Consider the following 25866-nt stretch of genomic DNA (forward strand, 5'->3'; position numbering starts at 1 on the left):
TGACTCCCGACTGAAGTGTGTGTGAAGAGAGGTGATGGGCCACTTCATTAGCGTTTAGTGTCTGTGTTTCTGTAAGCGGAGACTAGGAGTTAATGACATCAACTGCGAAATGAGACGCATGACCTCGTATTATTCCAGCGTGCATGTTCACTAATCCTCCAGCATCTGACAGTTATCTGTACTAGCCAAACAAAAGCACATCTAAATGATGTGTACTTAGAGCTTCACTAGGGTTACACTTGTGCCCTTTGATAAGTCAGCAGCTATCCTTTAGCTTCTCCATAAATGCTATCTTTACCGCAAGTAATGGCTTTGTGGAATACACACGTACATGCTGTTTCTTTCTCTCCCTTGTTCTCTGTCCTTTACTTGCTTTAATTAATTCCCCAGGTGATGGCAGTGCAGCAGGTCATTATTCTGTATCTTGTCCCCAATGCTCTGGTGAATAGAGCCCTTCTGCTTCACGTTTAGAACATGAAGGGTTAGACACATTTTTTATTTTATTAGTAGAATTTGTAATCAAAATAATTACATGTCATTTGATTAGTAGAATAATCAATATTTGCTGAGAACATTCTCAGAAATATATACAGATAATTCTGACATTGAATTTTTATGAATAGGTATTACAAAAAGTGGGATATTTCAGGGTTCTTTAAAAGTTTTAAACTCAGTATGATCAAATTGAAGGAAAACAAAGTCTTAAATGGTCCATTTAAAGTCATAATAATCATTTTAATTGGTCTTAAATTTGGAGAAGGAAAAACAAGAATCACAATATAGCCTGATGTGATTATTAAACTTCAAAAGGCTATGATTTAATTAAATAAATGTGAGTATTGCACGTTCAAATCACAGTGCTTTTGTGCACTCTACAGGCTCGTAGTTTCAGAGCAGCTTGCAGTCAATGAATACTGTGCATTTACTGTATGCCAAGCGATTGCTTATGATATACTCTTGATGCATTATAATTGTATAATGTTTACTTTATGGTTTTTGTATTGTAATATGTTGTAGATGGTTGTAAGGGTGCATATTTAATATTTTAAATGAACAACTGAAAATAGTAGAGCATTCAATAATATGCATTCAAATGTTTTCTGGATATTGTTAGTATGTAGCATTTAATGGTATTTGCATGTAAAAAATAATAATAGACATAATACGCACACACACACACACACACACACACACTAATATCACTGGCTGATGCAATGCGTCTTGTCCCATGCAAGCATTATGAAAAAGAAAAAAAAAAAAAATCTGTCTGAAGTCAACTGCTGTTTAATTCAGTTGTGCACCATTTAGCTATTTTTAAACGCCTCCGTCATTTTGTGTTCTGCCTACTCAGCTGGGATAGGAGAAAGTATTTTAGCTGAAAAAAAAAAAACACTCTTCAGCTTTAAATATAGACAGAAATCACAATGGCTTTTACAAATAATGAGATTGTAATATATATATTTTCTCTGCTTGTGAAGATATCCTTTCAGATTGTTTATTTGACCTGTGTTATCACCCTCCCAACAGTGACGCTCCGCTTGTAGTTTTTTGTTCATTGGGCTTAGGACCATATGCGTTTCCTTTATTTACCAGAAGTAAAAACATTATCCCGCATTCACATTCATCCACACCTGCTCCTCGTCGCCTGCCGGCAGACGTGTTCATTTTTCACTCGCCGCACATCTCCTTCATTTGACTATTTTTCACCTCAAAAGGACAGTTAATTCGTACAATTTCTCACACGGCGTGACCTTGAAGTTGCAGGAGTCAGCTGCCCGTGTAGAGTAATGGAACCAAAGAAATGCTTTTTTTTGGAGAGGGGGTGGGAGGCAAGATGAAGAATCTGCCATCTACGCATTGTGACTAGTCCATTAAAAGCACAAAATGAAGGAGGGAGAAAAGGGGAAGAGAGAAGCCAGAGATACTTTGATAAGTTGTTGCACCTGTGTTAACCTTGATGGTCACCCTGACTCTAGGAAGGGGGTGGCAACATTTTCTCCCTCTAGTTGCTTTACACTAGATTCCTGCTCCATCTATCGCCAAGGGAACAAGGGATGGAGGGAAATCAATACAGAGAGGCGTTGGCTGACAGGAGTATCGCTCCAGAATTGAAGTGCCTGTCAGCCTTTGTCATTCTGTGACTTTTGTTCGCTATTGTACTTTTAAGGCGTCATTTTTCTTGGTTGTCACTTTTCACTTTCCCAGCTTGCTTTTGTCTGAATTCCCCTGGCTGCAGTTTTTACGCGGTGACTTTAAATTCGGAACGAAAGTGGGTCAAAAGATCAAGTGCAATGAAAATCTCTTGCATTTGATTGGCCGAGCGACATGGCATATGCTCGTTTTTCATTTTGTATCTCTGAGTGCTGCATGCATATCCTCCGCACTGTATTTGCATTCCCTCAGATGCTGCAAGGACAGAGGGATCAGTAGGACAGTTTCCTGGTGTAAATGAAACCCTGAGGGACGGACTGGCGAGGAGAGGAAGATGATAGTCACAGTGCTGTGTATTTCACTGTCAACAGAGTGCAAATCAAGCAGTTTAACAAGATCCCTACTGTTTTCACAGCTTAGACGCGCTCTCGGAGAAACACTGCGGAGCTTTCACTGTGTATGTAATGTGTAGACTTACATGCACGCCTGACCATGTCATGTCACACTAACTAACTCACATACACGGGTGCTGATGGAACGTAATGAGTTCTGGTCTCTGGCAGATGATGATTATTTTGTTTAACCTTGCTACCCTGTTTAGGGAGGAGAGGGTAAAACTGCCGCTCGTGATTGTTCATATCTTGTTACAGAGAAACATTGGTCTGCTAACACTGGTAAATAGCAGTCATCAGTATGTTATTGTGCTTTGCTTAGCTATAAATTCTGAATTTGCAGAACTTATTTATAAGTCATTTTTGTTTTTATGGCCTGTGCAACAATAACCCTGCATTTTATACTGACACCTATTGCCGTGGATGTAGCAGATTTTAGAAACCAATGCAGTTTGTTGGAATACCCTTTTTCTAGAAACACATAAAAGGCGGTGTTCATTTATTTACATCTACAAGTGGAAACGTGCTGCAAATATTTCTATAAAACAAAATACTACAACGTATAATTAGGAGGCTCTGCAATTGGTATGGATGACGCATATTTATATTTTTTAAGAAGTTGAGCTTCACCATGATTTACTAAAGAAAAAAAAAATGTGAATGATTACTTTTTTGTTAAATGTCCTGACTAGGATTGATAAATGAATTAGAAATGAATTACCCATGAAGTATTTCTCAACAATTTACTTGGATGCTGATAAAAATGTGTTAAACATATTTAGTTTACCAGCTCAGATTTGTTTTTAGTTTTACGTTTAAAATAAATAAATTGTAATTACTTTATAATATTTTAATTCAGTGTCAGCTTACAGTAATTCAAAAATAATTCTTCTTACTTTTGTTACATTCAAAAATATGCAAGTATGCTCTTTATTTGGATCTTTATTGAAATGCAGAATAAATAGTTTTAGACTACTGTCGACGATACAGATTTTTTTTTTTTACAGTAAAATGGCTCTAATGGTTTGTCATGGGTGTAGTCCACTGAAGGAAATGAGTGCTGACCCTGTCTGATTCAGTTCCCCAGAACACAGAACATTTGGAGATGTGGATGATTACTCTGTCTGAAGTCATAAACACATTGCTTTCATGGTTTTGTTTCTGCCTCTATGGCTTCAACTTCAGCTGCACTGTGACTGGAGATTGTGGTTCCCCCTTCAGAACACTGCCAAACATGTGCAAGACCCCTTGAATTAAGTCCACCTTGTTGGCTTTCCAAAAGTCTTATGACGTCACTTCAGAATTACAGCCCCAAACGTGATGATAATGTCACTGCTGTGTATTTCACCTGTATGTTTCCTATAATTCAGCCTGTATGTTCAGCTGCAAGGAAGCCATTTGTCAGGAAGTTCATGAAAATTGCGAAGCCCATTATGGAGCTCAGGGATTTGGTGCCGTTGACACTAGTTGATAAAGTGCCTGTTTATGCCAAAGTGTTTGAACTCATGACAGCTAATTAATAATGTGTTAATCAGTCGTTGAAGGGAACAATGAAAAAATATGGATGATTGCTCTTTTTGTTTTTGAAGCTATTCTGATTCAGAAAGCACCTTTAGAACAAACTTCAAAACTGTTAGTATTACAGTTTCTGAATTTTATTTATTTTAACTTAAAAGATCTAATAATATTACAATATTTAAAAAAAAAAAGATTTTGTAATAATATTTATGAGCACCTGTTTTTTTTTCTTGTTTTCCCCTCCATTCTTTCATCAAAGCTAATGTTACCCATCCAGACTTTTCCATTTCTTACCCAGACATGACCTTCTGCGCTGAACAGAGACAAATCGCTGTCCTTCTTTCCATTCCTTTATTCCCGCTCTTTTGTTACGCCAGACATCCAAATCGGTTCACATTTAAACATTCACCCTTTACCTTTTATCTCTCTTTTATTCCGCCGTCCCCTTCTCATGGCTTTAAGGTCACTGCAGAGTTAAGAACAGCGAAATGAGACACAGATTGATAATTAGGAGAGGGAAGCCCCCCTAATGTGATTTATCTCTATGGATTTTCTGTCATACATGAAGAGTCGATCCTCAAATTGGAGAGGAGGGCCCATTAGAAGGCACTTTGGAGCGTTTACCGCTAACTTTGCCGAGGCAGGCTTCAGTGTCTGCTGCCGCTACCACACCAGACCACTGCCTTTACTGTATTTGTTGTCTGAAGCGTGTGCTGTCCAAGGCTAATTTAATTTAGGGCCATAACATGCAATGGATGAAGCTGAGGGAATTACATTAAAACAAGCTCTAGTGGTTGCTGTAACCTTTCCACTTGATTGCTGTTTGCTAGACGTTGCATCAGAATCAGATAAGAGGCAAGGGGGGAAAAATGAAGCCTGTGTAGTGTTGTGCTTGGTGGGCTGTTTTCGCTTATTCTGGGTTGAATTCGTACCAGCATCTCACCAGCTTTGTTATTCATCTCTTGATTTATTGATTGTGATTGGGACATTGGTTTTTACAAAGGGTGGCTTATTCATTTACTCTTCTACTACAACGGGATGAACAGATAAAACAGAATTTAAGTTTTATCAAAGGGATATTTGCAGTGTGAGGTGCTTTGTTAAAGGATCGCATTTGAGTTCAAAGGCTTTTCTGATAACAAATTCTGACAAAGAAAAATGTCTCCTTGTGCATTATGGGTAGTTTCTACATTTTTTAGCGTAGCCCAAAGGCATTAGCAAATACATGTCCAGTGTTATTAATCACTGTGACAACAGGCTGGAAATGACCCAGAGTTCCATTTGTTTCCTTTGTGTATGGAGTTACTGCACACACACACTCTCAGGCGTCAGCACACACTCTAATGATGTAGTGTGCTTTGTTTTCTACACCCAGTCTGATGGACAGCATTCTTCTAAGGTAAAAGTAGTACAGGAACACACTTGTGCCTTCAAGTAACTAGTTTGTATGTGACAGGTATCATACTGTACATGTTTTGTATTGTAGTTTTTAAATAGGGGTAGGTCATTTGAATAAAGGGTTTAATGTGTTGATTGATATAATACAAATGAAAGTAAAATTACTAACAAGACTTGTTTTCTTTTGTCTGCAGTCTCAATGTGCTCAGTATGCTGCTGAGAAACGCGATGAGGAGAAGATGTGCGATCACCTGATCAGGGCCGCCAAGTACCGGGATCACGTCACATCCACTCAGCTCATCCAGAAGATTGTAAACATCCTCACAGATAAGCACGGTGCCTGGGGCTGCTCTGCGTTCAGGTACAACCTCAGTCATATAATTTTAATGTATGAAATGTTCTTTTACAGTATCAACTTTGCTGACACTGTATTATTATATATTTTCACAAACATACTTTTCGTTATCTCAAAAATGAATTGAAGACTTGCAATGCTATATAGAAGTATACAAAACTTGACTTGTCTAGCCTGACTTTTGGCTTGCCAACGAAAGTTTGGCCTTCATTGCTGCTTATTCTGGCCAAGCACGCTGTTCACAGCCTGACTGACAAGTAAAGCAACCAACACAGTTTGTACCTGCTGATTAAGGACAAAATGATCTGAAATTGATTACCACTAATGTCCCAGTGATTAGTTTTTCCTTAAAAGCTTTCGCCTGTCATCTTCTTCCGATATGATTTTGTGTGGCAGTGGTAGCTGCACACTGTCGTCGTCTTCTTTTTCTTCATCTTCTTCTTTTTCCATTTTATGTTGGGAATCAGCCAGCGTAAAGATGCAATACCTGCCAGCTAGAGAATCAACCAGTTGGTGGCACTGAATTGTGAAATGGAATTGTGAAATCAGTGATTTTTTTTTAAAACTTTGATTGGTCTATATAGTGATATTTGTGTTTTATAGTACACCTGCATCCTACTGCACCCCATACCAAATCATCCGTAATCTTTAGACCTTGTATTATTTACCTCTTTCATAATAAGTTAAACCTACTTTTCTGCCCATTATGGGCTCTAATGGAGTCTTACAGTCATGCTTCTGAGCCTGGGTTATGTCTTATTGCTTCAGTTTCTGTGTATGATGCATTGCTGTTGGAATGGGATGAAAGCCAGTGATTGCTACCTGCCCATTACTGAAGGAAACATGAGGAGCTGTATTTATTTCTGTAAACACATAGAAATATCCCTTAATGATGCAGTCATGCACTGGTTTTCTCTAATCTAGTTTTATGCCAAAGACGCTCTTTGACTCTGTAGTTCAGTTTTTTTTTTGTCCTAACAAAATGTGTTCTCTGGAGATTTGGAGACCTGTCTGCAGTTTGTTGTATCGAGATTTCATGCTCTCTCTCTCTGTTCTTTGCTCTCAGTATTCTGCAGTCATATAATGGCAGAGCGCTCTGTTCTCTCTCTTGGCTCTCTCCCCATTACTGGCCTTTATGTAGCAGAGCTATTGATGACTTTTGTAATAGCATGCGATGGGCGCGTGGTGACGCTGGCACAGTCTCAGAGTGCGTTTAATAAATCACAATCAGACCCTGCTGTTACATCAATACTTCTGCTCAATTACCCAGAAGGTCATGGGCAAAAATGCTGGAGAGCTGGGGATCGGTAACTACAGAAGAGAGAACAACATCTGGAAGTAAAAGAAGGGACACACACACACACACACACACACACGCAATGCAACATGCAATTTGCAGCTGCTTGTGTACACTGGATTATTTTCACATCTTGTTTTTTAAAGGTAGAAGGGAGTGATTCAGTTGGAACTTACCACGAAAAGGGTAAAGAGTATGATTTAAATGATTTAAAATATTATGTTTTTGCTGTTTTGGCCATTTTTATCAAAATACAGTTTAAAATTGTGATTTTGTTATTTCTTGCAATAAAAATGGAATAATCATCATAATTACACAACTTGTAAATGTAGCTTTAAAAAAAACTATTATGTGGTAGGAACTGCATTTAAAAGCAAAGAAAATAATTCAATATAAATACATATACTATGTTTTAAAAAAAAAAAAATTATTCTGTTTATTCTGTTTTGTTTGCCTCATCTTTCTTTAAAGCTGCAGTCCGTAAGTTTCACCTTTGTCGCCATCTCTGTTTGAAAACCTGGAATTGCAGCTTTTTGCAGAATTATCTTCCTTGCATGGGTTGTGAGTCGGCACGGGAAAAAAAACAACGAAATTTATCCAGAATCATGCAGTTCTATTTTGCACACAAACAGCTCTTAAAGAGTCCAGTTTTTATGTAGCCTGTTGATTTTTGTTCATGGTATTCAGCTCCAATAAATGGTTTGCAAAAAAAGAGACACAGGATAAATGTTTGATATCATTATTTAATCACATTGGAATCGATAAGCAGAATCGGAATCGGAATTGATAAAATTCAAACGATACCCAACCCTACTGCCACGTTTGTTCTGACCAACTGAGGAAAAAAGCATTACCATAAATTGCGCTACCAATGGTGATTTAATCTAAAGATCGGTTAGCTCATATCACATTAAACTGTGCAAATTATTATTATTGTTATATTTTATTCTCAAATGATTAATGTTAACAACATCAGCATTGCGTGACAATGGGTATAGTGTGTATTAGTGTGTAGATTTTAATTTCTGTACAGTCTAATCTAATTATCATGCCATTCGAATTTCATATTTAGAAATTCTTTTAACCCAGAAAGTAAACTATGCTCCCTTCGAACTGGTTTTCTTTAAAATACAAATCTTGTGTAATCTCAGGCTATCTGTAATCATAAGCATATTTAAAACTGGAATATAATTAAATTTCATTCACATGTGTTTCATAAACACATAATCCTTCCTGGATTACAATCCGCCATCAAAATGATACATTTAATTATTCTAGCTGCTGTGAGAAAAGGCTAAACGATCCGCCACCTGCAGGATCCTCACATGCGATAGCCTAGTAGCCGGGACAACTTCTTTATGTTTACAGACGTGACGTAATGATGCAGTGCCATGCTCGAATTTCCCACGAAAACCTACTCGTACCACTCAAATTAGAAAACCTTATTATGAGCTAACTGTTGTGAATCGGACTAAAGTAAGGTGATAGTTTTGAACACTGGCTGGTTATGTACTTGCTCAAATATTGATTTTGGATCATTTTTAACCAAAAATAAATATTCTTAAAATGTTGGATAACATGGTTGACAAACGCAGTTAACAACAAGCATCTTGGATGCCAGATGTATAGCACAGATATATATATTTTTTAAATGAATGAACTATTTGTATCAATTGAAGAAAAGGTGCAACTCACTCAAAAAAAAAAAACAGAGATTTATTAGTCTAAAACAAGTAATGTTTCAGCCATTGTCAAGGCCTTCATTTGAGAATTTTTTTAGAATTATTTGAAGAGTTCATTTGCAAAAACAGATAACTCTGTTCTCAGAAATCATGTTTTTTCATTGTTCATTCCAATTAATCTCAATCAAACTGCAGGTGGGTTATTTTGACTAGGTTCAAAAATAACTAAAAAAACCCCCAGCTAACTAACACAATAAAACACAATAAAAACATAACGTAATAAAAACATGATTTTTGAAAATTAAAAACAAAAAATGTAGTTATCCGTTTTTGCAAATAAACTCTTGATTTGTACAAATATTTTTACAACAATTAATTGAATACAAGTTCCACAGATTGTGTCAACATGATGATGATGTGTGGTATTACGTGTTGATATTAGCATATTAAGAAGATCAAGACCTTGGAAGAAGATCAAATTCAGGCCAAATTCAGCTGACACTTAATTAGACAATAGTTATCAATTAGCTCTCACAATAAGGATCTGTGTCTGTAATATTTTATTTTAAAAGTCATGGGACCAAAGTGTACCGTATTCATAGAGATTGCCACATGTTCATATTGGTTTTGCTGTAAAACTATTAGAAATTACACGCTTCCACCATTTTAGATAACAAAAGAAAACAACAGCATTAAAGTGTTGAGAGACAACACTCTCACACACACGCGCGCGCGCACACACTCACACACGCATAGCGAAATCTTGTTTTTTACCTTCATGAAAATGAAATCAGATCCCTCAAAGGGCACTCAGCTGCCATGATTACACCCTTTTGTTGGGAGTGTTAAATTTGCAAGCCCGCTAGCTCCCCCCCATAAAGACGTATTCCCCAAAGTTTCCATTCAATAAAAGGCTGAAAATGAAAATATTATTTTCCTCCCTGGCTGATGGTAGTTGTTGTTTCCTCATGGCAGGCATCTAATATCATCTGACACCTACTGACCCGCCTGAATGCAATTTGTGTCTTAATATCCAGCTTACAGCAGCCCCGTCCTCAGGAGATTTGAGGTGTTAGGTGATTTTCTCTCTTTCCTGCTTTCATTCCTCACATGCTCCCTCCCTCTCTCGCTTGTGGATGCATTGTCAGAGAGGTCCATGGGGCTTTGCACTCTGGCAAACAAAGAAAAAGCCACACATATACTAACACACACACACATTCCACTTGCTGATTCGGGACTGTCCCGTTCTGCACTGTCCGTGGCCCTTCTTTTTTGATTGGATCTCAGATTGACAGGCAGCTGCATCCACCTGTCTATCTATTACTACCCTCTCGTCTAGTGACGCAGGTGAACATGTGGTAGTAGCCTCTGCCAAAACCAGACAAAATTAACACAGTGCCCACAAATGAGGCTGCTGACAGCATTCATATTTCTTTTTGCCGCCTGCCGTTCCTCTCTTCCCCTCTTTTTTTATTTATTTATTTAATTTGTTTTAGTTTTGTCAGTGTGGTCATGTTTATTTGGGTCAAAAGACAGATGATCTCTCATGTAGATGACATGCCAGTAAAGTGGCTGGCCAAAAGAGAGATGATAGAGAGGAGGAAGAGGAGGAGGAGTGGGAGTGAGAGTGGGAGTGGGAGTCTCGCAGGACAGATGAGTCTTCCTCTCATATTCTCCTTCATTGCATTCTGATGGTGGGACTAATGTAGCATGGAAATTCACTCTGCTACTGCGCTCAGAGCAGTTCCACGCCCTCAAACACTGTCAGGGAGAAGATGAGGAAGATAGAAGCAAATGAAATAAAGAATAGACAGCGTAAAGTAAGGAAATATTTTTGCAGTTATGAAGTGCATACTATGGTTTAAGTTGACAATTTCTGCAAATAAGGTAAACTTTGGTGTCTTTTGTTCAAATTACTAGAGAATGTGCACTGTTTAGCTGTGTACAGGCATTAATCATAATTTTTTATGATTTTTATTAAAATTAGGACACCCCAAAATTAACTTTTTTTCCCATTTTTAATTAGTTTTCTCAGCTTTTACATAAATTGTAGTCTTGTCTGCCTTATTCAAAATCAGCCTTTCTGACCCTGTTACTGTTGGAAATTTCTCTTTACTTTGTAGTAAATGTAAGCGCATCAGTAAACCAACATTTGCATTTAAAAAATTTTCACTCCCTGTTTTGCATTCTCTTTATGAAAATTGGCAGTTATTGTAGAAATAACAGGAGCGGGCCAGTTGTTCTTAAGATTCTTGCTTGTTCTTGTTTTCTTCTTTCTTTTGCACTCCCTTTTTTTAAAAATGTTTTCTCACTTTCCTTTCTCATCTTTTCCCACCATCACACCCTATCTCTCGCTCTCATTCTCTCTCTTCCTCTAATGCGAGTCATTTCCAGCAGCAGCTCCAGTGATCTCTAATGGAGCTCCTCGGGGCTAGAGGCACCCCTGCCTGGGGACATCCATCTTTTCTGTGTCAGGAGCCCACGCCGGCAGAAACCTTTGTGATGTGCACTCCAATTTTTCTTCAGTAAATCAAATCTTCCCTTCTTTCAGAGAGATGAATGCGGCAGGGTTGTGGTGTTATAGAGAAAATCAATGCAGGCAAAATTGAAACAGTATGCCCACGTATTGATCGGCCTTGTGAAATCGAAACTAACAGCTTTGTAACTGTTCCGGAGGACAGTTAGCTGACCTGTAATGGACAAACTATCAATATTAGCATTACTATTTTATCCTGTGCTTTGTCATTTCATGCCCAGCCCATCAGGAGCGGAGGAATGCTGGGCACTGTGACATGCTCAGCAAGGCTTGTTTTCTTAGCAGATTCTCTTGGCTATTTATATTTTATAATGTAATTTTAGCCACAGTATTTGTTTTAACACATTTTTTTCAACATCATAGCACATTTCAAAGAATTTTTTTGTTATTTTTCATTTGTCACATGTTGTTTAGCTATTTACAATATTGTCTGTTTTCTTATTTAGTCTTTTTCATGGTAATAATTTGGCTTATTGATCAGCTTTTGTATAGTTTGTGCTTTAATATATTATTATGTTTGATTTCAAGGGTATCTTAATACCTTTTGTATGATAAAAATTTGGTACTGTATTGGTCCAACACTTGATGTCCATATCCATGTCCTGAAATGAAACCAGTATTTTAGAGATGTAATAGGATTTCTACCTTTCTTCCTTATTCTCTCTGTTCCATGAACACAAACAATCCTGTTCTCATGGGAGTGCTGAATTCTATCACGCATAACAATAGCTGGACAAAGGTTCTGCCCCCTCAGTCATATACAAATGTCTCTCTCTCTCTCTCTCTCTCTCTCTCTCTCTCTCACACACACACACAGGTTCTCATTTGGTGCTGTTTGAGATGCTTCATTAATGTCGTCACATTTGGTGTAGGTAATGCAAGTCATACATCATCCCACTGGTTAATGATGCTCAGGCTGTTATGAGAGCACCCTGCTGTCCTGCTCGCCAAAACTACACAAGCACTCCGTCACCTCTCTCCCACCACACACCATCACGCGTGTAGCCCGCCGCTCTCTGGCTTTCATCCACGAATCTCATTTTACAGAATATACAGAATGTAAGATAGAGTCAGTGCATTTTACTGAATACTGGCTAAATGAATTCAACCTCACATTCAAAACAGTATTATCTCTAATATATATATATATATATATCATTATTCTGGTTAGTGAAACTGGACACATACCTGCAAAAAGGTCAGGAGGAATTTTGCCTTATTTCTTAACAAAACTATAGCAGTTCAGCAATATTCTTGGGCTGTCTGGTGTAAATGCAAAAGTTGAAGTCAGGACCCTCATTGGGTTTACTTCTAAAGGCACTTTATAATGTATATGCAGTGTTTTATTTGTTTGCTACAAAATGTCTTTTTATTGTTTATTTTGAGGATTTTCTCAGCGAATATTGATATACTGTACAGTACCGTTAAAAAGCTCACTAAGATTTTGTTTTTCTATTATAAAAGATTTATCTTTCAAGTAAATGCTGTTCTTTTAATCTATTAATCAAAGAATCTTGAAAAATGTATACGTTTTTGATTGCCAAATTCTTCTTTCTTTCTTTCTTATCCATATTATTCAAGTGCTTTTGTAAAAGTAAAAACGATTGTTAATTTGTAAATTTTTTCGTGTAATTACTAATTTTCCATGTGGTCATTTAATATAAAAGTGATAAACTGCGTGTATTATAATTATGAACCGTCAATTGTTTAAAGTAGTTTTTGATGAAGTGCAGAATGTCATGCTGCAGGACACTGCTGTCCCAAGGTTTCATCCTATATAATATATCTTCTATAATATCTTATAGGTCCCAATGCATTTCAGACTGTTTGTTCCCACCCACTGAGAGTACAAACATTGAACAGCATTTGTGCTGGTTTATAGGAACCTCTAGAAGTTCATTCCCTTTACCAGTGTATGCTTAATGCAGCTGTAGTAGAGTACCAGTACTGCCCAGTGTACTTTATTATGATTATCCCCTCATCCGGAGGCTTATTAGTTCCTCTGTTTACTCTTTAATGTTACCAAAGCTGTACAAAGAAGGAAATGGAAGCTAAATACCCTGCTTCTTTGTAGTATTAGACTGTGTTTGTACATCAGAACAGAGTGATCTCGAGTGCCCTCCTGTTAGTTTCATTTTTAGCAGCAAGGGTCTCAGTTTTATCTGACCTTCACTTTCTCTTCAGCTGCTTTTACATTCAAGAGTAAGCAATGATCCAGTCTCTCAAAGAGCTTCAGATGTCTCAGATCAGTTTCTATGACCCGTATCATTTTAAGACTATCAGTTGATTCTATTTTTTTATTTATTTATTTTAAAATGAAAAAGCATTGCAAAAGTGTCATGAAAGTGGTGCACTATGTTACAAGTCTTCTGAGGCCATGTGATAGCTTTCTATGAGAATCAGACCAAAATGTAAGTTATTAACCAAGTCATGGTATCCAACCTGACTTTCTTTGACACACTCACGAGAGAAGTAAAAATGTCTAATTTGTAAAGAAATCGTCCTTCTGTGCAAACTACTTCTGGAAAATACAGCCCTGAATGATTGTTCATAAACAGGAGTAATTCATTTCTCATAACATGATTTACTGAGTTGCATGGCTTAAGAAGACTTATAATGCACAAGTTTTAGAGATTACCTTCATAGTGCTTTTGCATTCTTTTTGTACCTGGAAAGCTTCAGTCCCCATTCATTGTAACTGCATTGAAACAAAAATTGTCAGGTGCATTCTTTGAAATGTCTAATTTTGGGTTTCATAGAAAAAAAAACTTGTGGGTAACATATAATTTTCATTTTTGGGTGAATTTAATTCTTGAACGCAGAAAATGAGTGAGTTATACAAGCAGAATGCAGAATACCATGAGAAAAGTTGACAATGACAATCTTCACATTAAATCATCTACCGAGGTTCCTCATGACAAACTATAAATGATTTTATCAACTTGGCCTGCGTGGTCCTGGCAAAGATAAGGCAAAATACTTAGCAGATTACAGTATGTCATAACATATACACGTCCTGCTTTTATTTACATTTCTTCATAAGCTGTTTAACAAGTACCATTAATGGCTCGGTTTGGCTATAAACACTTGAGAAACCATGTACAAACATCCCACAAGACTGTGGGCCAGATAGAGAGAGAGCAGCTGTTCCACTCTCTTTTCTCCCTTCTTATCCTCCCTTCTTCATCTATGATGAAAACAAATTAGATTTTCTTCCACAGAATCTCGAAACCTTTCAAACAAACCTCCACGATACACCTAGACGTACAACCTCTTACTTGAGACGTTAGCTGTAAACATGGATTAGCTATGTAGAATATCTATCATCTGTGGGCGACTCGCAACACAATCATGTTTTTCACATGAAGAGCTTTTCTAAGCTGATATATCGGCCCCATTTCCGTGCCTTAAGCTTGACAGCTTGCAATGTCTTCCCAGTCTATCTGTAAATCTCCAGAGAGCATGTAAAGGTTTGACAGCTGCAGATTCCTTGGGATATATCGGATAAATGATGCGAAAATGGCTTCTCGCAGCTCTCCTCTTTTGCGTTATGGAAATGGATTAAAATATGTCCTAATGAAAACATTTAGCTCTGACTGTATATACACAACAGTGGCCCAGACTGTAAGAAATAGTAACAAAGTGTCAAAGAAGGACATATTAACGGCTCCCGTAGCGCTGATGTTGTCCATATGTTAGCATGACAGACTCCACATACTCCAGAACTCCCAGAGTTCAGCAGTCACATCAAGTGTTCCACTGAAAATGCAGAAGTAGTGCTGAAAAGACATTGGTAACACTTTACAATAAGGTGTCATTTGTTAACATTAGTTAATGTATTAACTAACATGAACTAACAATGACTAATACATTTGTTACCCTATTTATTAATCTTTGTTAATGAAAATACGGTTATTCATTGTTTTGTTCATGTTAGTTCACATAAATTAACTGTGAAATTAACATTAACTAGATCAATAAATGCTGTAGAAGCATTGTTCATGCTTAGTTCATGTTAACTAATGCAGTTAACTAATAAACCTTATTGTAAAGTGTTACCAAGACATTTTACCGCTAATGATTTTGATTCAAAGACCTGCTTAGACCAGTAATTTCCTTGTTTGTCTAGGCTATTTAACACTGCTGGTTAGTGCTAGTCATTATAGTTCACCAGTGAATCATAGAAGAAACTAACCAGCATGATATTTTTCTGTAAAGTAGGTTGACACAGTTATCCTTCTAGTTAAGATACAGTTTTGGGGCCGGATTCACAAAACATTATTAAGAAAAAAAGAAAAATTTTCTTCTGCTATTTTATGAATATTTTATTTTCCGAAAATGCTTCCTATGTTAAAGGGATAGTTCACCCAAAGATGAAAATTCTGTAATTTATGGCTCGTTTCCACTGAGCAGTACGGTTCGGTACAGTACAGTACAGAATTATTTCCGTTTCCACTGTCAAAACCATACCGTACCACTTTTTTGGTACCCTTCCGTTCCACAGCAAAGGGTACCAAAAGGGTGGAGCTAGGGTGGGTCAGTGCATTGATTTGTTGACTAGAATCGTCACTTTTGTGTGATGCAAGGCGATAAAGCTTCTCCTTAACTCGTTCCGCTCTGCTGTCCATGAGTGTTGGGCTTATTTACATCAGAGTGTGCAAACACAAAAAAAATAACAGTTTATTTTATAATTTTATATTTTCACACAGACAATAGCCGTTTCTCAATATGCATTCTTGTCTGTTCTTGTGGACTTGTGAAACGTCATTGCCCAAAAACCCAGCGTAATTTTCAAAATATTACTGTTATTGTGTCATGAAATGTAGTTTTAAGAGTTTTTCAGGCGATAATGTAGTTGTTTAAAACTCAAATCCTGCAGTTTATTTATAAAGATAGTGGCTATTTGAAAATTTGCTATGCCGATTTTGGAGCTCCAGGCGATCACCGGGCACTCAGTGCTCATGTATCCACATAGAGCAGCCTTGGCTCGACTAGTCCTTCTGACATTTGCCGCTGGCTCTGATTTCTCTGTAGTGATTAAACTTGAGATACAATTCGTTTTGGGTATATTTAACAGGCATTCGTGGTCTCATGAATCTATTATTTGTTCCTGGTCATATCGTTTTGGCTGAGCACAAAGTTATGTATAACTATATAAACTTTATATATATATATATATATATATATTTTTTTTTTAAGTTTACCGTAGTACAGCGCTGACTTTGTAGCATACGTTTGACTGAATTGTTTGCTTTTGTCTTTATTTCCTCTTATATAAGCCTCTTATACTTTGTACTTATACTTTTATAATGGCAATTATTGTTCATTAAAACTGACATTTAACAAAAAGAGGCAGAGTTGTACTTATTGTAGTGCTTTACTGTCAATCGCTACTTTCTGGCATACACCACGCCTATCAAGTAAGGGTACTGTTGGCAGTGGAAAAGCAAGCTGGATCAGGGTGTTCAGTCTAGGGGTCGGCCGATTATTGTCGCCGATATTAAGCATTTTTATGATTATCGGTATCAGTCATTTTCAAAAACCGATGTGCCGATACAATTATTTAATTTTGAAACGCGCTATTTGGCTCTGATGCAGCCTGTCAGAACTCACCACCTAGAGCAGTCTCCGCCCACCGCGCATCTGATTTGTTGGGAGTCACGAGTCAGACCAATCAATGTGGAAGACTAATGCACTCTCACGCTGAAAGCGCTTGCTACAGTTTCAGTGATCACTAATCAGTTGTCTCTCAAAGGCAGCAGCAGACGTTGCTCAAGTTGCAATAAATCACAATCCATTACACTGAAGTTGCAAAACACCTCAATATTATCTATTTATGGTTTCCGCGATGAAAGCGCAGACAGAATCGCGGAATCCAGTCATATAAAGGGAATTTACTGTATAACGCGGAGTCACGGAGTTCGTCAAAGTTTGGATGAATTAATCAAAAGTAGGTCAGTACACTTAAATCGACTCGTGCTATGGACTAGTATCTGTAAATATTAAGCTGCAAAAAGACTATTTAAATATGAATTCTGCATGTTCTGCGTGAATGGCAGACGCGCCATTTGATTATACACACACAACACACACTGAAGTGCGCGACGCTCGCGGTGTTTTCGGCATCTGCCGTCTCACTAAATGAGGACATAAATACATGAACAACATCCCCAGAACTGCTCTGAGAGTTGCTTCATGAGCATTTGACCGTTTAATTTGAGTAAAACGATCGTCATATCATATACATAGGCTATACAGAAACTTAAGAGGTCCTCATGGCAACCCGTCAAAATAAAAGTTCGGTTTATCTACTACTAAAGATAACTGAAATTAATGTTTTATGGCTTCATTTGCACTGCACTGTAAATTAAAACTAATCGAAATTACTGTCACATAGGCTAAGATTAAGAGACTGTCACAGGCCAAGATTAGGACGACATAAATTGTGACATTTCAATATGCTATTGAACCAAGTGTGCCTATAACAGGCTATTAGTGTTATAGTTTAATTAAAATAGTTGCAGTCTTCTTCACAACTTCTATAATGGAGCTATGAAGGCAATTAAATTATTTGCACTTATTATATTATAATTATGAGAGGTTATGCTATTACACATACATTTCTAACATGTAAATTATTGAAGCCAAATACTTACATTTCCCGAAGCTGTTTAGCTGTAGTACAGTATTCATAGGCTTAATCATGAAGCATGCAGTGGCCCCACTTTGAACTCTCTTTTTATATTACCCTTATTGTAGATGGATGCATGGAGAGGATGACAAGAGTAAGAAGTGCAATCAACACCAGGGAAGGCAGTTTTTGTCAGAGCCCTTGTTATTCTTAATTTTGACATTAATTTTCATTTTTTCATCAGACATAATATATCAGTTAAAAATATTGGTTATCGGTCCACTTGGTCTGTAATAATCGGTATCGGCATCGGCCTTGAAAATCACATATCAGTCGACCCCTAGTTCAGTCCCGTACCGTACTGTACTGACCCGTACCGCTCGGTGGAAACAAGCCATAATTACTTACCCTCATGTCGTTCCAAACCAATAAGACCCAAACCCGTTCATCTTCAGAACTCACATTAAGATATTTTGATGAGGAGAAAAATTGTTGAATAAAGTCATTATTTTTGTTTTCTTTGCGCACAAAAATATTCTCTTCGATTCGTAAAATTTCGGTTGAACCACTGATGTCACAAGGACTATTTTACTGATTTCCTTGCTACGTTTCTGGACCTGGGAACATTTCAGTTGTGTTGCTGTTTATGAAGGGTCAAAGAGCTCTCGGATTGCATCAAAAATATCCTAATTTGTGTTCTGAAGATGAACAAAGGTCTTACGGGTTTGGAACGACATGAGGGTGAGTAATTATGGCTCGTTTCCACTGAGCGGTACAGGTCACTACAGTACGGTTCGGGACTGAACACCCTGATCCAGCTTGCGTTTCCACTGCCAACAGTACCCTTACTTGATAGGCATGGTGTATGCTGGAAAGTAGCGATCGAAAAATATCTTAATTTGTGTTCTGAAGATGAACAAAGGTCTTACAGGTTTGGAACGACATGAGGGTGAGTAATTAATGACTGAATTTTCATTTTTGGGTGAACTATCCCTTTAAGTTAAGACATTCCTATGTTAAGACAAAACGAATTCACATTTTTGGAAAAAATCATTATAAATCATTATAAATTAAAGTTGGGATAACCTTTAGCTTGGTTTAAATCCCCAAAGGTAAGATACTTGGTGAATTCATTGGGTTGTTTCAAATAATTGCAACACACCACTTCATTTTGAGAAAGGGTTAAGACAAAAAAAAAAAAAAAAACTGCTTAAATTACACAGCACATAAAAAAAAAAAAAAAAATAAAAAAAGTGTGTATGCATGCTCATTTATTTATTTATTTTATTTATAATTTATCTTTAATATTTAGTATTAGAGTGACAACATGCTTCTGTGTATTCCCTCTTTTTTGGCTGTTGAGACAGTGATTCTTAACTCCTATCTGTCCCTTAGCCTTTCCCATCATCCTCCTCTCAATGGAGGCCTTATAATGGAATGTCCCTACATAAAGTACCAAACGGGCCTGTGATGCAGCAGGAGCCATTACACACAACACCAGGCACACTTTTCCTCTGTAGCAACTCAGATTTATGAGTTTCATATGCCCTTAAGAAAGTATACTGCCGTGACAGAGCAAGGTCACGATAGGAGGCCCTGATCAATATTTGAATGAAAAGCCATTTGGGAAGTTTTTAAGGCCTTTTCTCCCCCCTCTCTTTCTTTCTGTCTTGCTCTCTCCCAGGGAACAACATCAGGAAAGTATCGATTGCTGAGGTCCAGTAGTTAGTCAGAGGCTATCTCCTTTGACTAACCCCTTAGCACTCTGTCACCCCCTCACTACTGTGATAGATTGTTACTCTCTGGGCCACAGTAATTACACGCAGCTCCGGTCGGGTCATTTATTTCAACACTTTCACCATTTACCAAAAAATCTCCTTTATCTTTGTGACCCAGCAGTTTGCTTTTGCAGCGAAAGCAGAAAGAGGGACACATAAAATTCTCACTCCCGCCCTGGAGCATGATGGGGCATCCGTTACCCATCTCACCCATGTTTCTCTCTCACTTCTTTCTTGCTTTCTCTTCTACAGCTTTCACCCTATGGTCTTCTCTTTTTCATCTGTCCTTTGCTGACGTTCTCTCTCGGTCTCTCTTTTTTTCTTGTCTTGTGTCTGCTTTTAAAAATCAGTGATACATTGCATTTTAAAATATATAATTTATTTATTCGGAGTGACACAGTTGTCAAAAGGGCATGGTAGCTTTTTTTCATTTTATTTAAATTACTATTATTGCAATTAATATATTAATTTTTAATTAATCAGTGTGTTTTGTTATTTGAAATGCCACCACAATTGCATAATGAACCATAAGTAATTACAGAATGTGCAATAGAGTTTTACATGATAGTTTTTCAACCCAGTGAATAGATTAAAGTTTGAAAAACGGTTCATTATCATTCTTTCTTTGATCTGCAAAAAGTGTTGTAGAAAGAACCATGGGCCCTGATGAATATATGAAATGCAAATTAAAAAGATGACAGTAAGCAATGCATGAATAAATACAAACAAGTAAAATGCAGAGAAAAACCATTTGCTCTCCTTTAACATGTAGCGCAGATGCTCTGTCACTGATGTCATTATCATGTGCTGCTCTTGACCTTATGTCTACCTTTAGAAAGACATTAGCATACACTACACAGAGTCAACATCACTGCCACTGACTGCTCTGCATGGACATTGCCACCTTAATCAGACAAAGTCACTCTGATTTCCCCTCTCTCAGTTTAATTTGAGACTCCAGACGGCCACGCATCTCACGATTGCCAGTAGTTTGACAGAGAGACCCGAGCTTGCCCTTCTTCTGCATGACAAATATTCAGTTCATCCATTCAGTTTCCATAAACACATGGCTTATGCAAATCGTATGAAATAATCTCAGCGATACAGAGCAATTTGAGCAGTGGCAATCGCAGGCATTAATGAAAAAGGCACAAAGAGAGATGTGTTCACACCGACTGTAACTGCATTAATCCACAGGAAAAGGTTATAAATGACTGCGAGTTGTCTCTAAAATGCCCTGTGCAGGAGTGATGTATGAAACTTGTGCTCTGTCTGGCCCGTTTGTTATGCTAAAGGTCACATTATTGTCATTTACATAATCTCCATGCCAGAAATGAACCCCATGTAATATCAGCCCAGAATACACACGCCTGCACATACGTATGGCTTTTGAACGGATGATCACTCTTGCAGGATAATTTTGCCCTTTTTGTAAATGATGTTTAATCCTGCGGCAGCTTTCAATATTTTTAATGGGTTTAAACTCATAAACAGGCCACACAGGTACCAATAGACTAGGGCTTGATGTGTTTTTCTCCATCCTGATAGATGGCTTGTCAAAAAAAATAAAAAAAATAATAATATATGATATCATAGGAGTCAAACTTTCAGACACTGAGCATCTGAACGCTTTCCAGTAAAGGTAAGCACCTCATAGAGAAATGACATTATGAAGAACATCTGAATGTGTGGAAGGTGATTTGGTATCTAATTTTATTATTCACTGTCAAGAATTTAATCAAGGCCATTTTTGTGAGTCATTTTCATTTCAAAGTGTGCATTGTTTCTTTTTCTCTGTTTCTTGTTCTTTTTCTATTCTTTTTCTCCTCTGTTACATTCAAGAAGCTTGTAGACCAGTACATTTAGCATAATTTGCCTAAACTGGATTGGAAATTACACACAATGAAAAATATATGGTTTACAAGTGATATATACATTAAATGGGCGATATAGCCAAAAAAATGATCACAATCATTTTTTTTTTTTTTATCATCATATCAGTCTATATTGATACATATCACAATCAATGTCAGATCTTTATTTCTTTCAAGTTTAAAGGCAGATTTTTGCTCCAAAGTGAAAGTTGTAGAAACCAGACCATTAATTGTTGTTTTAAACTACTCTTTATGGTCAGAACATGACAAACACTTTTCCAGTCATTTTTCCTCAACAAAATAAATATCTTAATAGGAAAATTTATTTCTTGGTTTCTTCTTAATTTCTTAGTTTCTGCATGTTCTAATGAGTGATATTGTTTCAAATCATGAAACAGGTTTGTGTTGCCTGATAATATTAATAATATTACTTTTTTATCTCTTAGAAATGCTCATTTGATAGTAGTAGTAGCTTCAGTTAGGATGCAGTTGTAAATTTATGTTCATTATTAAAATAAGTAACATTAACATTAGTGTAAATACATTTAGAATAAATGCACAAACGCTATAGTTTAATCACAAAAAATAGAAGCACATACTGTATACTGTACTTATATTATATTACTCCTTTAATACATTTAATACATGTCTACATTAATAATATAATAACATTTGATACTAATACCTACATTTCTGCCACAATACTATGGTGCAGTTAGTGTTACTACAGTAAATCCATGGTAAATGATGGCGATTTGTAGATTGAAAGCCTTCTGACTGTATCGCAAAGTTTCTCCTGTTTATCAGCGCCGATTCATCTGGCTTTAAACTCGTTTACATCACATTTGAGTCATTTGTGTTCTTACCTGAATTCAAGAGCTTCACACTGGATCTCGCACCACTGTTTAGTCTCATCAGCGACTAAACGCATCTGCTCTAGTGAGCTCGCACTGCGAAATGATTCGTGTGGCGCGGTTCAAATGAGTAGCACTGTTTCGTTCTGCTTTTGGCGTATTAACATTATATCAAACTATTGTTATCATTTTATCAAGGAAAATTATATCACGATAATTATCGTTAACGATTTATTGCCCAGCCCCTTGGACTACGTTTTACAAGAAAACACTATATTTCTGTCTTTCTGCTTAAAATTTAATAATTTAATATCTTTCTTGTCATTTCTTTGTAATCATTTGTTAAATTTATTAACAATTTCTAAGTAAATCCTACACTCATTTTTTTGAAAGATCTGATAATGTGTGTTTTCAGCCATGTAGCCTGCAGGCCTGTTGTTCTTGAGTGGGCATATGTGGGTATACTTGTTTCTGTGTGTAATTTAGAGCCTGTGTTTGCAGCGAAATCCTTGCAGGCTTTTATAACGCTGCTGGAGTGTGAGACTGATGCCTTTCTGAAGTGTGGCGGCACAAGCCAGCCTCTCCGTTTCAGCAACTTCCAAAAAACACCTCATTAATCCCACATCCACACACACACACACACACACACACACTGAAATTCTCAACACATGGCCCAATTAAATGCTTTGTTTATTATGACACCTCCCTCGAGTCAAGTAGACTTGAAGTGTGGCTTGTTTTATGCAAACCTACAATTTAGGACGCAATTGAAGCTTTAAAGAGGAGATTATAAAACATGACCCTCTTCTCTGTTGATTCTCTCTGTCCTACTGTTTACTGCTCGCTCTCCGATCTATTTCCCTTATTCATTAACTCAATGGGTCACCATCTGTATTAAACTGCATTACGATTAGCCCCCCGTTCATCATCTCTGTTGGTAAACCGGTTCAGATTTACAGCCAGCAGCCCAGTAGTTACACTGGTACTGGGTGAGAAGAAAGACTTCAATTACACCTAACAAGCGCTTATAAAAGTCCCTGCTCGTGTTAAAATCTCGCCAAATGTGGTTTACATTAAGAACGTTTGGAGGAGGGTCTCGAGTGATGCTTTCGGCATATGCAATAAGACAATTTCAACTCCCCACTGCCATTTATGGGTCTGTTTCCGTCATGGCTGCTTTACGAGCGTACTAATTACTAATTGCGCCCGTGTGGCACGGATACGTGCCCGGTTCTAGAGGCCTATTGTGTTTTGTAATTGTCGTTGTCTTGAGAAGGCGCTGGCGTAATTCCTGTTAGAAACCCCCTTTGGAAGAAGCAAAGGATGGATGGGGAGGGTGGATGAATAATTCATTAATGCTGTGAAAACACTTGCTGCGTGGAATGTGCAGCTGATTCTGCTGCTGGGATTGATGGCGGTTGGATTACACACACGCACACGCTTCCTTTGCCTTCATTAGGGCTCTATTGTCACAGTGTCTGGGCGGCGGTGGAGGCTGCGAACGCGTTTCCAGCTGCTCGACTAATTGCAGTGGCCGGCGTGGTGTTGTATTGCAGACAGATTGATCCTCTCTGTATCTCTGCTCTCTCAGAGACTGACAGGAGAGGAGCTCCTTGGATCTGCTCTGTGCCTTTGGTGATCATTTTAATTAATGAACGTTGGAAGCCAGAATGATGGAGTGGCTATTTACATGGAGGAAACTATCACATGCAAACACCTCTTTGCTGCTTAGATAGAGGGAAATCTGTTCACAGACAGACGGGACAATATGGAATGAACCTACCACTCTCTCTCCTACCACTTTTTTCTTCCTGTTGTTTAATGGATATGTGTCTGCTAAGTTCCTCAGTCTTGAATTTTGGCATTTGATTGTTAATATTGTGCATATTTGTAATAATTCTGAACACGGTTATTTGCTATAAAGGAGAACTATTGTAGCGAATAACAACTTATTTTTAAAGCAATTGAATATTGACATGAAAAAAGAGACAGTTTGTCTGAGTGATGAAAAAACGATAAACAGTATTTCCAAGCAGTAATTCATGGTTGTACTTAGGGGTGGGCGATATGACCAAAATCCAATACCACGATATGAGTAATTTTAGACTGCTATCACTTTAAGAGCTGCCCAGATCCAATATAATGTTACACATGTGTTTTCTTTCTCAGCTGTTTGCTTTCACTTATATTACTGTGTTTATGAGGATACTTGCAAAGGCGGACATTTTGACACACATAAGTGTGTTTAACCGTTCAAGGCGTATAAAGCTGCAAAAATAACTGTTCAGTACTCCCACGCTGTATGAGCACCGTCTTTACATGCACGCGCAAATAACAAAACGAGTTCTCTTTCGCTGCTGATTGAATTTTAAATGCTTAATATCACTTGTTTTTAAACCGCAATACTTAAAAACTCATGCAAACGATACGTTTTCGTGACCACGTAGCACGGCAATGTCACATGAGTGTGTAACTGTGATAGAGATGATAGTCCAAAATCTCTATCGGTTGGCAAATTTCTACCGGTTAATTGTGTCTACCGGTATATCACCCACCCCTGGTTGTACTCATTAAATAATGTTGAGAATTGTAGTTTATTTTAAGTAATCCTGTTATGATTTGCTGTCCTGTCATTCTTGGTGTGCCACTTGTGCTACAATTAAGAATTATACAGTTTTACAATTACAGTCATAAGTGCACTCCCTTTCATATGTCTCTCTCTTACGTGTTTGCATTCTCATGTAGGATCATTATTCACCTATCAGCCAGCATGATTTAAATTTTATTTTGTTGTTTTTTTATTTACGTTAATAGCAAAATCTGGAGCCTTATTGGAGCCCTGGAAGATGAGGGCAGTTTTTTTTTTTCTTCGTTTTGAATAGTTTTATATTGCATCACTATTTTTATTTGACAATGTAATTCGCAATGCTTCATGGGATTGTAGTTCCTTCATTCATAAAATACCTTTGCTATTTTCAAAGTTTGTGGTGATGTGATTAATCCTAGAGCTGGTTGGTTTGGCTTAGAACACTTTACTGAAGATTTTATTTTTAAGTGGGTGGTCAAGGTTGCACTCTTTTGAACCTCTACTACTTCTACCCGTGTGCATTCCTATTGATTAAATATTCATGCATATTTACACTGTATAACATAGGCAAGCACATGATTGCATTACACTGGGAAACAAGTGACTGCAAAGTAGGAATATAGTGTATATACTTGAGTTCCATCTGAATGCAATTAGATGAATTGAGAAAACAACAACTCCGTGGGATACACTTTTAAGGGGGACTGTTCAGGTCCTGGTTATTGTATTGTTGTTGTATTTATACACTCTCATTCATTAGTGATTAGGTGAACCCAAGAGACTGGTGGAGTCATGCGCTATTTTTGCTGCATG

The 25866-nt window shown here is 37.4% G+C and overlaps 1 protein-coding gene across 8 annotated transcripts in view; it reads left to right on the forward strand.

The window, feature by feature from the left end:
• The window catches only part of lrba (LPS responsive beige-like anchor protein), a 275213-nt gene that overhangs the window by 131687 nt on the left and 117660 nt on the right, over positions 1 to 25866 (forward strand). For all 8 annotated transcript variants that reach the window (XM_058770127.1, XM_058770098.1, XM_058770136.1 and 5 more), the window contains exon 36: positions 5654 to 5820. In XM_058770127.1, coding sequence (XP_058626110.1) covers positions 5654 to 5820 — 167 coding nt within the window. The remainder of the gene's footprint in view (positions 1 to 5653; positions 5821 to 25866) is intronic.

This window comes from Onychostoma macrolepis, chromosome 01, assembly GCF_012432095.1.
Source record: "Onychostoma macrolepis isolate SWU-2019 chromosome 01, ASM1243209v1, whole genome shotgun sequence".
Classification (NCBI taxonomy): domain Eukaryota; kingdom Metazoa; phylum Chordata; class Actinopteri; order Cypriniformes; family Cyprinidae; genus Onychostoma; species Onychostoma macrolepis.